Genomic DNA, 14,869 nt, shown 5'->3' with positions numbered 1-14,869 from the left:
TTTATTTATTTATTAATGTCTGTCGACAATTAATATTAAAAGGTTATAGAAGGATAATATATTTCATTATAGAAGATTAAAATTAAAAAAATAATAGTTAGTAAAGCGCTGGGTTTATAATCTATTAAAGTACGTATGTAAATGAATAAAATGAACGAATATATTATTATATTGTAAAAGAATAAACTAACCGACGTTGTAGGACGTTTAATACAATCTATACTCGCTAATAAGGTTTACTAACAAACTATAACTGATACTGTTCCTTCCAACAGGTTGGAGCTGGATGTACCTGTTCTTGCCAGCCGCTGTTGGAACAGGAAATGGTTGGTAGAATGGGTAGTTCATATTTGAAGCGTAAACAGAGACCCATAAAAATGTCGTCTTCTTGATCAGCGTTGAGTCCGCTTTGATAAAGTCGTTGACCTTGTTCTTGCTCACGTAATGAGGAACCGCGAACTTGCCATCGCTGATACGACAAGTATTAGGGAGGGTAGACCAAATGAAGTGTTCCAGTGCTAGTGTCGCACTTGCAGCTTTAGCAATGTTGATCCCCTGAGTTGTCTCGATTTCGACAGCCTGTTCGTTGCCGGAATTGATGAACGGCTCAAAGAAGTTGGTTGCGGCAAATATGATGGATGTGCCAGCAAACGCTACCTTAAGTGAGGCAATATCGTCGAGATTAGCCTCAATAACACGAATTCCCTCTGAAGCGAGTTTTCGAGCTGCATCGCTTGAACTATTTCGGGTGATGGCTGTAAGTGAGTAGGCGCCGTCTTTCACCAGAGCTCTAATGACAGAGCCGCCCTGGATACCTGTGGCGCCGATAACTGTGACGTGCCTGACCATGGCGCTAGTCTTAGATTTTGGGTTGCCCTTATTACCACGGCAATTAACCCGACTTTATATCACAAAACGATGGGTAACGTTGACCATGTTCAACCTCTAACTTTTGTGCGATATCATAATAATTGCTTTGATTGATCTTTTTCGGTTATCTCCACCCAATTCCACTCCATTTCACTGGATTTATTACAAATCGAGTATATACATGAGATTTGTAATGAGAGCCTATAGTATTCTAACCACGAACCAAAATATGCAGTTCCACTGAAGTCCGCACCTGGGCTGAAACACAATTTCGTCACGAGTGCAGTGCTTTCTTGGTGGTATGATCTGAGGACCCATTGTAGCTTGAACGTAACAAGCCAATCAAAATACTTATTTATATATATATATACTAATATTAAGCTTTTTTAATTAAGTTGCAGGGTAAGTTAAAGGTCACTGTGGTGCTGATATAACTACAGTGGGGCGAGTATATGCAACATGCCTTACCTGCTTCAAAGGGATAGGGTGAAAAGTATCGCGCTAATTTCAGAGCCAGGCATAAAGACGAAGGAATCAGAAGATATCAGCAGTCAACAGACATTTGGCTGAGGGCAATTTCTTTCATTTTTAGGATATAAATCTTATTTAGATCAGTGCTTGCTCGAGTAATAGATATTCTAGAACTACGTAGACTATGGGAACCATTTTTCTTATAATCAAGGCGCAGCGATCCAGCCACTATCGGCGCTCCCAGCTAACCACAGCTGGCGCCTTTGGTCGAGAGAAAAGAGACAATAGTCGGTCTTGGGAAGATTGTCCTCCTCAGCCGGCGCCAGTAATGAGGACGGTCAGGCCAGCCAGTGGTTCTTGGGAGACCGCATTAGAGAGAGCTGTATAAGACGATTTGTGATTTTTGACAAACGACACCATGTTTGATGATGATCAATGGTAAAGACGCGGAAGAAAAGGACCGACAATTAGACCTAGAATCTTTTGGCTGATAGATAATTCGATTCTGGAGTCAACGTATAAGAGACGACCCACTTTGTAGGGCAGACCTTAGAGCCTCACATCGTGATTGCCACACTCCTATTGCAGCTTACAAATCCGTAATTCCATGAGGATCTATGTTGTCCATTTGTCGGGACTATACGAAACCATGTCCATCTGCAACAGAGCTGTTGGCTGTTTTCCTCACACAGCGGTGACATCAACGCCCACCACCCACTGGTGTTGAGTTAGCGTAATGCCTCGTTTCGATTCAATAGAATTCGCAAGGTCTCTCATGCTGCCATTGTCTGACTCTGCATTCGATTCCTAAGCCTATGTGCTTACACAAATGCAATCAATATGCGGCATGCCCATCACATCACGCTGATTTAGCTCCACCCATTTCCGCAATCTGCCAAGCCACGCACCTGCCTCGCTCCACAAATCTCCGCGACCCCACACCTCCATGGGACACGAGGAAGCGCTTCTCGCGTATCTACATGTAGAAACTGTAAATTGTTTCTCAAGCAGCAGTTGTACATAAGTGAGATACAATTGCCTGATATTATTAGCCCAAGAAAGGAGGTCAGCAACTATGTTCAACTCACTCCGAACAACTTTCTACCAGAGGAGCAATCACTTTTTAAATAGCCGGTTTATCAGGCTGCACTCGGCCTTTACCTTTACAGCCAAGATGCCGGTCACTGAACTTGTCTTCATGCGCCCCAAGCCAGACACTCAGTTGCGAAAGGAGCTTAACGCCAAGCTAACTGGTGTACTAAGTGGAGTATTCTCTAAGCTCCCCAGTCTTGATGTTTTATGTGTTGGATTGAACTTCGATGGCTCGAGTGAGGATACACATCTTCGGGACACAATATGCCTCTTTCTGCGTAGGTTTACTACAGCCCATGGTCAGCAAGAGAAATGCTTGTGTCATTATATAGAATGGCAAAGTATTTCAGGATTTGATTCCTTCATTGAGTCACCCGAATTTACTACGTTCAAAGAATCCATGCTGCCATACTTTACCGGCCCCCCTGACATTCAATTATATCAGTCGTCCGAAGAGAGACTGCTTCGCATAATAGCGAATCCGTCATATCTTCATATAATGAAGTCACATCCCGATGTTGGCAACACTGAAACTAGCTTGCAGCATCGAATCGCTATCAATAATGAGTGGGAAACTTTTATTGAGCGATCTAGATTAGCCTCAGGCTCCAAGGAGAGTTTAGTCTTATAGTTAAATGGTTTTGGGTTGCGAAAAGACAATAACGCTTTCCTGAGTGTAGCTGGTTGGAGAGATCACAAGGTGAGCAGCCAACGGCTCGTGGTGCTTTTTTTGATCTTTCGCACTAATGAGGTATAGTTGATTAACTTAACCATGAATGACTTAGATGTTAAGCATAGTCTCCAACGACTGCAAGATATAACAGGGGCGAATAGTTGGGATCACTTTGTCTTTAAAATACAACAAGTTGCTTTGGATAAGTAATAACCATAGTCTACGTTGTCTATACTGAAAGTTATATACTCGCCGTGATTTTTGGATGGGGACAGAATATAGCAGAGGGAGTCGCCAAATACTTTCTGCTAGACATAATAGCTTCGTCTCCAAAAAACATCTTCCATAAGATAAGTTCGTTAGTGTATAATGAACATTGTTGTTAAAGTTTTCAAGTGCCCTTCGAATTCTGGCTAGGTCTGACGTGAATTCTACATCTTCATGGGAGATCGTGAATTATGGTTAGATATAGCATATCTGGGCGGGCACTGATCGATAATCGGTATATTCTCAATTTCTGGTATGTGGTTCTACGGTGCCTACGGTATAAGAGCATTAGGATTAGTCTTTTTTTTTTTTTTTTTGTAGAATTAGGGTTTCAAAGGGCTAGCTATTATGATTCTAGGTAGCCATTCTACTAAACAGGTTTCTTCTAGCCATACCTCAAGCTGATATAATAGGGGCCGGAGCACGGAGCCATTCGCACAGGTTTATCCAGGTTCCTCCCACTTCATATTATAAATGCGACCGCGCCTCAGCTCCAGTTCTGTCCGCTAGCATTAGTATCCACTGGGTATTTCTTGCTTCTAGAGAGTAAAAGAACTAGTTACTAAGGTATCTATCTTAATGAAACCAGCTTGTGAGATCGAAAGTCACTTTTCACTCTCCGCTCTAGGATAACAATCTTAGCGATGAACCTTTTGCCTTAAGTAAATTTAAAAGTTAATAAGTAAATATTATTTAATAACTTTTAATTTTTGATTTTTATAAATAAAGTTAAATTAATTTGCTTTTCCTAAGTAAGAGGTTTGGGCTAATAAAATGCTATGTAAGCTCTCCTGGATTCGATATCCTGTATCTTTAGGTGCCTAGGACAAGTCAACGTGTCCAAATACTCAAATACATTGTCAATTTGATGTAGCACATAGTTCAAAAGAGACAAAAAATGTGGAAGCGACCCTCACTTCAAGGCATCTCTCAACTCGTCATACGTCGGCGCCAGCTCACTCAATATCTTAACAGCACTCTCCACATCACCGATGGTAAGAGGATATTGCAATCTACCAACCAGCCTGGCCTGCTTGGCCATGATGGCCGCAGCATCAACAAGTCCAACTCTCTCCAAGCAAGTAGTACCATCAGCGAGACGACGTGCGCCGACGCGCACAGCAAAGTAGATGAGCGGATTCTTCACGCCAGGATGGAAATTGGTCTGAATCATCTCGGCAAGCTTCTCCGCTGCTTTGCGGTTGCCGCACGAACTAGGGGGCATGTCGCTTGCCTTGACGGACTCCATACCAAGCCACCTACGGGCATTGGGCAAAGTGCGCCTGATAATGTCTTCTTCTGTGAAGCTTTGAACGTGCTTAAACTCACTTCGCATCATGTACGACGTGCCGTAGCCGAGGGAATCCGTCCTCCACGCCGTCAGAAACTCGGACACAGGAATAGACGCATACGGGAAGCCATGGGGATCGTGCAAGTCCACCATGTCGTCTTGGATGCCCAGCACAACGACGTAGTGATCTGCGCCAATGGGTCCGTTGTTGCCGGGTTGGTAGCACAGATATCCCATCTCGACTGGTCCAACAAACACAGGGCCATTTTCAAGCTCCTTCTTCAGAGAAGCGAGGGCGTCATCTGCGTCCTTGCCAACAGTGAGCTTGGAAGTCCACCCTGCGGCCTCGAGCATGTCCTCAAAGGATTTGAGAGGATCCCAGCCAAAGGGGTCGAAGAAGATAATGTTTTTTTCTATAAACTGCATCCCAAAGGGACTGCAGGTGGCGAATTCAATGACAGCTGTGGACGGGGCTGCTGGGCCCATCATCATGGCAAACGAGTTGGCGTAGCAGTAGGGGCCTGAGCCGGTGTATGCATGGTGAGACATTTTGTTTGACACTTGGTGCTTTGTGTTGAGAATTGGATGGAGAAAAAAAAACTGTTTGGTTGGTGTTGCCTTGACAGCGTTGTGTTGTAAACGGGCTGCTTATATGTTCAAAATGGCCAAAATCTAGAATTTACGCGGGGGACTTGGTCATCTTCAGCTCCCAAATTGGAGCCAATGGCGGTTCATGGCGAGGAACAGCTTGCACCAAAGAGGAAAGCAGCAGATGACGGGCGTACTTCGGGCGTGAGCGAATGGCAAAAATTCTCCAGGGGCGGCGTCGTGGGGATTTTGGTTGTTCATTTGGCTCTAGGGTGAATGTTGAGCACAGATTGCTGGCGGGGATGGCTGTGAATTTGTGATTTGGCGCACGCACTTGTTTGTTGGTACGGGAGCATTTTGCGTAGCCGAGCTGGCACTGGGGTGAATGTTGAGCACAAATTGCTCGCGGGGATGGCTGCGAATTTGTGATTTGGTGCACGCTCTTGTTTTCAGGTGTAACCTCAACTGACCCATCACTGTTATGACCCAACACATTTATTATTTGTGTATAGGAAAAAGTAACTAGCTACCTATGTATTGTTGCTCTGTAGAACTGATCCACCTAACTGCGTGTGTGCGCTGTTTCACAGGCCTGAGATATTCTTGCACGTATCATTTACCGCCCAATTTCAAATTCATCAGAGGTAAATATTTCTGCGATCCGTGAACATCATCTTCCATGAAGCCACCAGATGCTGCAGGCCGTCCATTGCGCATACGAGGAATAGTAGCCTTGAAAGCCAGAGCCTGGTCGAAGAAACCGCAATACACAATGTTATCAAGAGAGAGATCGTACAGCTCTGCAATTAGTTGGGGTCGAAGAAGGCCAGAATTCTTGACTCGGTCATAGGTGTCTTTGCTGTTAAAGATGATGTCGAAGGTGATTTCGTATGGGCCCGCATTTTTTGACCTAATAACCTTTGCTGCCTCACCGACGGTTTGAGGCATCGGGGTAATAGGGTGCACGATCTCGGGTACTACATTGGCTGGTGTTGGGCACAAATGTACATCCTCCAGTCGATCGATTGTGTCAACATCTGGATGCCTACGTTGTACTCGTTCTCCAGCTCCGATAAGTAGAGCCTCAAAAGAGAATAGCTTCTTCTGTTTGCTTTGATTCACGTGAAGAATCTCGGTGGCGTCTTCTTCCCCATCTTCTAGGTTCATCAAATGATAGATCGAAAACTCAGCACAGAGGCCTGTCTCAATTTCTCCCTTTCCCCCCAACCCAAAGCCAAAATTGCCGCTCGTGGCTTTTTGACCTTGATATGGTCCGTGGACACACCCAACTCTAGCACTGGAAGCAACGCTCGTAGCTGTTACTTGTGTCTCAGCGAGCGCTTCAGCAACCACAAACACGTTTTTCGCATGGACTGCCTTGTTAGCCTCATCATATCCGTATATATGGAATCCAAGCTCCCATTTCTCTGCGATATGTGCGTGCTGCTGAGCCACGTATGCTTTTACCCTCTCCAAAAGAGAGTGTAGCTGAGAAATCAAAATCGGATCTACAAAGGATCCAATGAATATAGTCCGATAACCGATGACTTTAGCACCTTCTAATTTGACTGTGTAGCAACTACCGCTTCCCTTTGAAGAGTGAAACGTAGTCCCACTGACCCTGACCGAGCAGTTATCTGACAGCAGCGAATAGGTGGAGGAAGAAAGATCAATATATCCTCCAGGACCATGAAGCTGGTCAGGGCGAGATTTCTCGTATAGTGTATGGGCAGCGACGCTGGCGGGAGTACATACAGCTCCGGGGAGAAGCGGTCCCACGTCAAATGTGCCGTCTCTGTAGATCATTGCCTGGGAGGAGGGGCTCTTAGGTGTAGCACATAAGCCGCCGCATTCCATAATCTTGCCCATATGTGTGAACCCTCCCAAAATATGGCTGTCAAGGGAAAGGACGGGACGATACGATTGGTTAAAGGCATGGTAGGCGCTAAAGGCAACGTATGGCGCTGGATCGTAGGAACGGCCGCCAACAATGATGTCAAAGTCTGGGTGAGCAGACATGGCTCGTACGTAAGGCTCTGGGCCCATTTATCCAACAATGGTCTTTGAGGCCTCGACGTCCTCAACCGTCAAGGGGGGCACACATGGGCCACAGCCAGAGATGTTTCCCATTCGCAGTCGCTCCAATACGGTAGTGCCGTCAATTTCGCTATAGATTGCCAACACTTTCAGCTGAGCAGCACTGCAAAGATGATCAACTTTAATTAGCAAACAGCCCAAAAGATACATGGTTGAGTGATTATGCTTACTTGTTGCTTGAAGATGCCATAATCTCTTTGATAATGTCCACAAGCTCCCTGACATGACCATTGCTTCCATCTCCTCCTGCTGATCCAATAATTACCGGAAGACGGTATTTGGTTACTATAGTGACAAGTTTCCGTAAATCCCTTTCATAGGATGCGCGAGGGCAGGTCATTGTTCCTAATGCCAACTTCATAGGCCCTGAATCCGTAGAACCAGAGTCCAAAATGATTGCAGTGGGTGTTTTACTGATCAATGAGTATTCTAAAGCATCCTTAATATCAGATTCATCGAAGCCATAACCCAGCATCCCAACAGGTGTAATAATGCGGCAAAGCGGCTCAAGGCCTGATGCGAGAGTGGTGAGAGAACCCATCTTGCTGAGGTAGTTCAAAGAGACTGGAATACGTGAAAGCACAAAATTGGCGACACTAGTTCAAATGATTCTTCATAAACTCAGATATTTGAGTTGCTTATTAGAACTCTGTATCTTATATACGTTATACAACGTGCTGGCATACATGGGCACTGTCTCCTGGCGCTATGGAGTTCAAGCGAATTCCGCTCCGACTTCCCGCATGCCGAATCAGCCGCCCTCGGCCCAGCAAGCGAAAATCGGCTGCTGGCTTGTCTTTGTTATGGACAGCGAATTCGAGGCCCATCGAAATGAGAGCGCTTCAAGTTTCCTCATAACCACACAGCACAGAATCGGGCAATTCTTCTGTAGTGCCGAAGATGCCGGTCACAAAGCGAACTTCCATTGCGTGCACGACCTGCCGACAGGTCAAGGTTCGCTTCCCCACGTCTCACTCAGCTGTTAGAAGGGTCCCATTTTTTATTGACATTTTTTGCCAAGCTGCGCTGTGATGCCCAACAACGATTCCCGGCCCCTTGTTCGAGGTGCGAGAAGCAAGTGAAAGCATGCGTTTTTAATCCAAGATTCAAGCGACAAGTAGTCAGAGGGTAAGCATCAATTCCCCTGCCCCGTTTTTGCATTATAGTTGCCTTGTAGTATCTCATTTTCTTCAGGACTCTACAAAAAGTGATCGAAGAGAAAGAAGAACTCGAGAAGCTCATTGATTCGTTCAAGAATAATTCCAGAGCCTTTGATGCCAGCCAATCGACACATTCCAAAAATACAAAGACGCCTGACGACATTGGTGTCGGAGTAGATACATCGCTACCAGCCGAGTGTAGGACACCATCCTCTACAACGGGAGTATACGAGCTGGGCGGTGTACATTTCGGTTCTCTTGTCGTCACTGAGCTTTTGGAACAGCAAGTATCAATCCTACAACGTAGAGAACTTTTATTCTGACTCAATACAGCTTTTATACTAAATATTTTCATCATGTTCCGTTTATTGCTTCCGGGAAATCCGCTGACACCCTCTATCGAGAAAGCGATCTTCTGTTTTGGACGTTGTTGCTCGTATCAGCACGAAATCACCCCATTCACTCGCAGCAATTTGCACGACTCAAGTCTGCTTTTCATAGGCTACTTTCAGAATACTTGATTAGAGCAATCCGCTGCATTTATACAGTTCAATCCCTCTTACTGCTCTGTGCCTGGCCTATGCCAGTCATGAGCCAGGTTGACGATCCAAGTTGGAATTACTGCCATCTTGCGGTTTCAGCTGTGCAGCAGATAGGAATTCGTGAAAACCTTCAGACCGTGGGCGACGTATCTGCCAACTCTCTAGTCTATTTTAAATCATGGCTTGGTTGCTTTGTTATTAGCACAGAGTTAGTGCCACCGAATCCCCTTCCAAACACGTGAAGCAAGATCGAGGCTTTTTGACATATCTGCTGCTTAGGCTAGCAACCGACCATGGTTTTCCACCACCGATGAGTTCCGCCGCTGGACGACTCCCAGGTATCAAGTCGTATATGCAGCCTTATTTTTCTGACGAGTTTTGGGCGCGGTGTGAACTACAGGAATACTCAATTCGAGTTTCTACAATTTTGTCGGGTATCTCTCCAAGTCAGCTACAAATGTCGCTTTTGGGCCTTCTTGAGCGCGATCTGGATTCTTTGGGAGCCAGGGTACAGAATCCACTGCCTCAGAGATATCACATTGACTTCCTGGCAGCAAAATTGCGTCTATGTGCTATACCTTTGTTGGCTTTGAAGTCCAGAGAAACTGAAAAGAGCTCAAATACCCAGGAGAGGGCAGCTTGGTATAGAGGATTCCATGCAGCTGTACAACTTACTAGCATTTATTCGAGTCTCCTTACACCCAATACGCCGTCCTTGGCCGATGAATCGTCATCTCACGGAATTCGCAAAGTTGGGGGGGTCACGGTGTATTATCCAAAGCACCTTTCCCGCGTTTTGTGCATCGCCGGGATGTATTTAACCAAGTTCCTTGCCATGGGTCAAGATCTTGAACCTCAGGAGCGAATTTTAGCCCGCAACCAGATAAAAGAGGTATATGAGACATTCCTAGCTTGGTCCACAGAAGAACTAGACGAGCCATTTCGAACTGCCCGAATGATCCGCCTTTTATCTCGGCATGCAGAAGACAAAATATCATCAGCATACTTTAGCGATAGCAGTGGAGATCCGAGTGCGACGATAGTAGATGATGGTTTGAAGATTGCGCGCAAGATTCGCGAGCGCACAGCTGCTATCCCTTCAACCCTAGGTTTGACTATGCGACCGACTAATTCCACAATACAGTCATTAACCACAAATCTAGTGGCTTCAGAAAGCCATACTAGGCCTTCTATAACTGAGAATTCGCTATCTGAGTGGAACGATTGGCTTCCAAATACATATGACGACCTCTTGGGATTTTTGGCGTCGCCCTCAAATAACTTCTTCGATGAGCCATGGACGCAGCTGTAGGCATATAGAATTAATCCTAGGGGGTTTATTAATTACATACTTTCAAGTCTTTGATAGTATTTGCGCGATGTACAATAATAAATAGGAAGTAGAACACTTATCAAGAACCTTTCATTTACATACAAAAAAAGAGTCTGACCCAACGGGGCTCTGGGATGTGATACATCAAAGGTCGTACACTACAGATCAGTGGCAGCTATTCAATGAATAAAATAACCAACACCCTCGTATACATTTAAAGTTCCATGCTAGAGCTGAAGCATCAGACTCTATTGTTGACGCATCCGCGAATCCAAGAACTTCAATGAATGACCCTGACATTTAATACCCTCATGCTTCGCACCCTCCACAATATCCAATTGGGCATTTATCCCATCTTCTCTCCACAAAGTTTGCAGTCTTTTCAAAGTGCCCAGCCTATTTTCTACCATCCTTTTGTTTTGTAATCCATTCGGCTCGGTATCCGGCTGTACGCCAGCTACCGACTCTGCATCGGGTGCTATTCGCAACTTCCGTAGCCAGGTCCAAAACTCTTCTCCCCCATGAACCTCAATATCAGCGTCGCCTACAACGAGTTGAATTTGTACTTGCTTGATCAAATCCCTATCGATACATACACCAAAAAGCTTTTCCACATCTGCTATGCCTGCAGGCCATTTCATTGAAGTGTCTAGGGCAGTCACACTCCCTGGAGCCCCAATGCTGACGGCTGCAAGACGTTCAGGGTAAAGATAGAGGAATCGATGCACAAACTGAGCACCGCCTGAGTAACCCATGAGAAATATTTTACTTGTATCAATGCCCGGCCAACAATGAGCCACCTCATCTAGCATACCCAAGAGCGCCAAGTCGGATCGTAGTGTTCGAGACCGAAGTAATTTATATGAGTCTAGGTCAAAGGGGCCTTCAAGTCCGGCAGGGAAAAGCGGCGCCATGACGGCACAGGGTGTGGATTCAGCGAAGGGGATAAGTCCTCTATCGATGTAGCAATCATCACGCAGAGTGCCATGTATAAAGACCAACAATGGAAGCTTTTGGGGAGCCTTTTGTGGTCCGTCTTTGCTTTGGGCGAGTGAGATAGACTTGTAAGGCTCAGGTGGAATGTAGAGGTCGTAAGAGACACGAGGCTCCGACGCCAGGGCTCGTCGTGGGATTTTCCCTATAAGGTATGCAGACTTTAGAAATTTTGTAGGAACATGAGCGGTGCTTATAAGAGTCTCCATCTTGAAGTGTCGGCTATGTTGGGTGAATCTTTCGAATACGAGTGAATCTAATCTTTGGTGACACTAACCAAACAGCACAATGGCCTTTATTTGTTCATAGTAGAAAGTAAACGCTAAGCGAAACTCGCTTCATGATGACTTTCAGGCAAAGACAAATTCGGCTGCGGATTACATCTCAGTTTGATCTTCGGGCTCGGTATAACCTGGGAAGCGAAACTCGCTCCAGATCTCAATTGCATGTGATTCTGGTTTCCCCACACTATGCTTCCAATAAAAATAAACTACAAAGTAGCGCTAATAAAACTTTGATTCAAAGCTCTATCTATCTCATCGTCGATGTGCCGATTCCATAGCCTGGAATAGTAATTGTTCTGGACAAGTCTTAAACAATGAAAGGCTACTACGTAACTTGCGTTTAAAGTACATCACACAGTTTAATCGATGGATTAATACTACTAGTATGGCTAGAATGCTAGCGTGGTAGTAATTTGTGATACAAAAATGCATTGCATGTTCCAATCTCAACTCATACGACATCACAGGGCTGTGCAAGGCCGCGTATGCTTTCAGTCGTAATCTCAGATAATCCTTTTCATCTTCAACCTGAGAAAAGAGAAAAAGGTGTACATTTGCGTGGAAAACAGAGAGATCTCAGCCCCTCGGACAATGGCAGCTGTGCCAATCGGACTACTTCGCTTACTACGCCGAGTTTCGCTCTACCCAGACATATTCCGGCCACTCCACTTTACCCCAGATTTTAGAATTGTATACAGTTATTGCTGGGTGGCTGAGATCCCAAGAATAATACAAATACTGCTTTACAACGAATACAGTTTTAATGACTTCTCATAAGTCTTCTCACAAAACTTCTCAATCACTCCTCAATTGGGACTCGTATCGTTCATTTCGTATTATCCAATCACGAATTACAGCATTAATTCTCCCAAAATGTCAAAGAACAATCCAGACCCGAGTATTACAACAGATTTCGAACCGGGCAAGACGGATACCTCGCATGTTGAATTTTCTGCCAATTCGAGGCTCGACAAGAAACAGCGTCGCAAACTTAAATGGAAGCTCGACTGGTTTATTTTGCCGCTCATTTCAGCTGTCTACTTCTTTGGTTCTATGGTAATCGAAGTCATTATTCTCCCGTATATACTTTCGAAGCTGATGCCATGTAACTAGGATCGCTCTGACCTCGCAAATGCTCTAATTGCCGGTCTTGAGGAGGAGTTACATCTTTCACCAAAGGACTACTCAAACGCTTCCTCCATGTTTTTGGTTTCTTATGTTGTATTCCAGCTACCGGGCACTCTATTAATCAAGAAAATACGCGCACCAGTGCAGTTTTGCGGCGCAATGGTACTTGTAGGCTGCTGATATTTTACTCATGTTTGACGAGTATTTCTGGCTAATAATTCTTCTATTTTAGTGGGGTTTACTCACCGTCCTCACGGTTTTGGTCAAATCCAGTGGTCAATTAATAGCCATGCGATTTCTCATCGGTGCTGCAGAGGCCTTTGTACAAGGCGGTGCATTTTGTATGGATGCCAAAAGCCACTTCCCCTTTTTTCTTAATACAAGGACAGGCAATACTAAGTCGTTAAAATTTCTCATAGATCTTTCATTTTGGTACGAATACCATGAGCTCGCTACTCGGAGTGCAATTTTCTTTTCAACGTCAACTCTTGCCGGTGCCTTTAATGGATTACTTGCCTACGGAATCAGCAAGAATTTAGACGGTACAAATGGATGGCGAGCTTGGAAATGGATCTTTCTTATTGAAGGAATTCTACCTATCGGGTTCGCCTTCGTTGTTCTTTTCTTTCTTCCAGCTTCGCCTTCGGAAGTTCGACACGGTTTCAGCGAGATCGAGAAAGAAGAGTTGATTCAAAGAAGTGAGAGATGTCACAATTCGTCAGAGGCGCGCCTACAACCGAAGAAGATATTAGAGCTCTTGATGAGCATACACTTCTGGCTATTTACTGTTTTATACTGCGTCTCTCTTTTCACAGTATCTTCCTTGTCTAATTTCCTACCCGCGCTCGTTCATGTAAGCCATCTATTGATTCACCTCACGAGAAACCCCGTGTTTCACCAGACTGATTCTTGACAGGGTTTTGGATACAGCTCAATCGGGGCTCAGTTGTTCACAGTGATCGTATATGCATGCGCTTGCTTGGGCATTCTATTCTTCTCCAGAATTGCGGACAAAACAAATGCTCGCGGGCTCACGGTTACGCTGTCCTCTATCGGGGGGATTGTAGGTTATGCAATGTTGATTGGACTCGAGAATCGCGATGCTAGATTTGCCGCCACTTGCATAGTAGCCTTTTGCATGTATTCCAAAGTTGTTTTAGTTCTGTCCTGGGCAGCTATGAACTTCATCGGTTATACAAGGAGGTGAGCTTTGCCCATTGTTATTAAATTAAAAGCATTTGATCATGAAGGAGAAATGATCTTACTAATCTGGCAAAGGGGTGCCGCTTTGGCTTTGTTTAACATGTTCGCACAGTCGTTTTCAATAGCAGGTAACCAAGTATACATCGACCCGCCATACTGTAAGTAGATATCTATTGAAAGGAGTAAAAATAATGCAGACCTGTCTAACAACATCAGACAAAAAGGGAAACGCAGCATCCTTAGGAATGTCAATTGCGGTGGTTGTGATATCTTTAGTTCTTCGATGGTATCTTGGGTTTTTGAATAACAGAAAGGAGCGCGTACAATTCTTAGAGGAGAGCTCTGCTTCCAGGCAGCAAACCCCAGAAGAGATTGGAGACACACATCCAGGTATAGCACCCAGTCCATACAGCATATTATTAACTTTGTTATCCTGCTAATTATGACACCAGACTTCTTTTATACAACATGAGCATAATATCATACGTTGCCAAAATGAAGGTTGCTTAGATATATACTTTGTTAAGCTCCTAACAATAACATTAGTATTAAATATTTAAAAAATAATTTTTTTTTAATTAAAATAATAAATATTTTTTTTTTATTTTAATTAAATACATTTTTTTAAAAAAAGATATGTTATAATATTTTATGTTAAAATAAAATCTTTTATAAATATTTAATATAATAATTAATGAAAAAAAATAAATATTACATATGAAAAAATATTTAAAAAATAATAATAAATAAGTATTTACATAAAATATAATAAAATTCTAAAAATAAAATTAAATAAAAGTTACCCTGTAGTTAATGATAACTTTACATAAAGAAAAAAATAAAGTTATAAAAAAGGAAATTGTAAAAGTAAATTATA

At 44.0% G+C, this 14,869-nt stretch overlaps 6 protein-coding genes across 6 annotated transcripts; 2 read left to right on the top strand and 4 right to left on the bottom strand.

Annotated features, from left to right (window-relative positions):
- Window positions 1-207: 207 nt before the first annotated feature.
- On the bottom strand, window positions 208-849 carry TRIVIDRAFT_52939 (uncharacterized protein; the record flags this gene model as incomplete). The annotated part of the gene is made up of 1 exon (XM_014100428.1): window positions 208-849. The coding sequence occupies one exon, from the start codon at window positions 847-849 to the stop codon at window positions 208-210; it is 642 nt and encodes a 213-aa protein (XP_013955903.1).
- A 3,437-nt stretch (window positions 850-4,286) lies between these two features.
- On the bottom strand, window positions 4,287-5,213 carry TRIVIDRAFT_70706 (uncharacterized protein; the record flags this gene model as incomplete). The annotated part of the gene is made up of 1 exon (XM_014100427.1): window positions 4,287-5,213. One exon carries the CDS (start codon window positions 5,211-5,213, stop codon window positions 4,287-4,289), a length of 927 nt encoding a protein of 308 aa, XP_013955902.1.
- Window positions 5,214-5,864: 651 nt separating this feature from the next.
- On the bottom strand, window positions 5,865-7,890 carry TRIVIDRAFT_70705 (uncharacterized protein; the record flags this gene model as incomplete). Its single annotated transcript, XM_014100426.1, has 3 exons — window positions 5,865-7,255; window positions 7,355-7,452; window positions 7,520-7,890. The coding sequence occupies 3 exons, from the start codon at window positions 7,888-7,890 to the stop codon at window positions 5,865-5,867; spliced, it is 1,860 nt and encodes a 619-aa protein (XP_013955901.1).
- A 1,208-nt stretch (window positions 7,891-9,098) lies between these two features.
- On the top strand, window positions 9,099-10,363 carry TRIVIDRAFT_222824 (uncharacterized protein; the record flags this gene model as incomplete). Its single annotated transcript, XM_014100425.1, has 2 exons — window positions 9,099-9,259; window positions 9,331-10,363. The coding sequence occupies 2 exons, from the start codon at window positions 9,099-9,101 to the stop codon at window positions 10,361-10,363; spliced, it is 1,194 nt and encodes a 397-aa protein (XP_013955900.1).
- Window positions 10,364-10,632: 269 nt separating this feature from the next.
- On the bottom strand, window positions 10,633-11,586 carry TRIVIDRAFT_70704 (uncharacterized protein; the record flags this gene model as incomplete). The annotated part of the gene is made up of 1 exon (XM_014100424.1): window positions 10,633-11,586. The coding sequence occupies one exon, from the start codon at window positions 11,584-11,586 to the stop codon at window positions 10,633-10,635; it is 954 nt and encodes a 317-aa protein (XP_013955899.1).
- Window positions 11,587-12,534: 948 nt separating this feature from the next.
- Window positions 12,535-13,996, top strand: TRIVIDRAFT_52925 (uncharacterized protein; the record flags this gene model as incomplete). The annotated part of the gene is made up of 5 exons (XM_014100423.1): window positions 12,535-12,717; window positions 12,775-12,957; window positions 13,022-13,130; window positions 13,209-13,642; window positions 13,706-13,996. 5 exons carry the CDS (start codon window positions 12,535-12,537, stop codon window positions 13,994-13,996), a joined length of 1,200 nt encoding a protein of 399 aa, XP_013955898.1.
- Window positions 13,997-14,869: the final 873 nt, after the last annotated feature.

Source organism: Trichoderma virens, assembly GCF_000170995.1.
Source record: "Trichoderma virens Gv29-8 chromosome Unknown TRIVIscaffold_66, whole genome shotgun sequence".
Classification (NCBI taxonomy): domain Eukaryota; kingdom Fungi; phylum Ascomycota; class Sordariomycetes; order Hypocreales; family Hypocreaceae; genus Trichoderma; species Trichoderma virens.
Note: the sequence above shows the minus strand (reverse complement) of the source record. Positions and strands in the feature narration are given on the sequence as shown.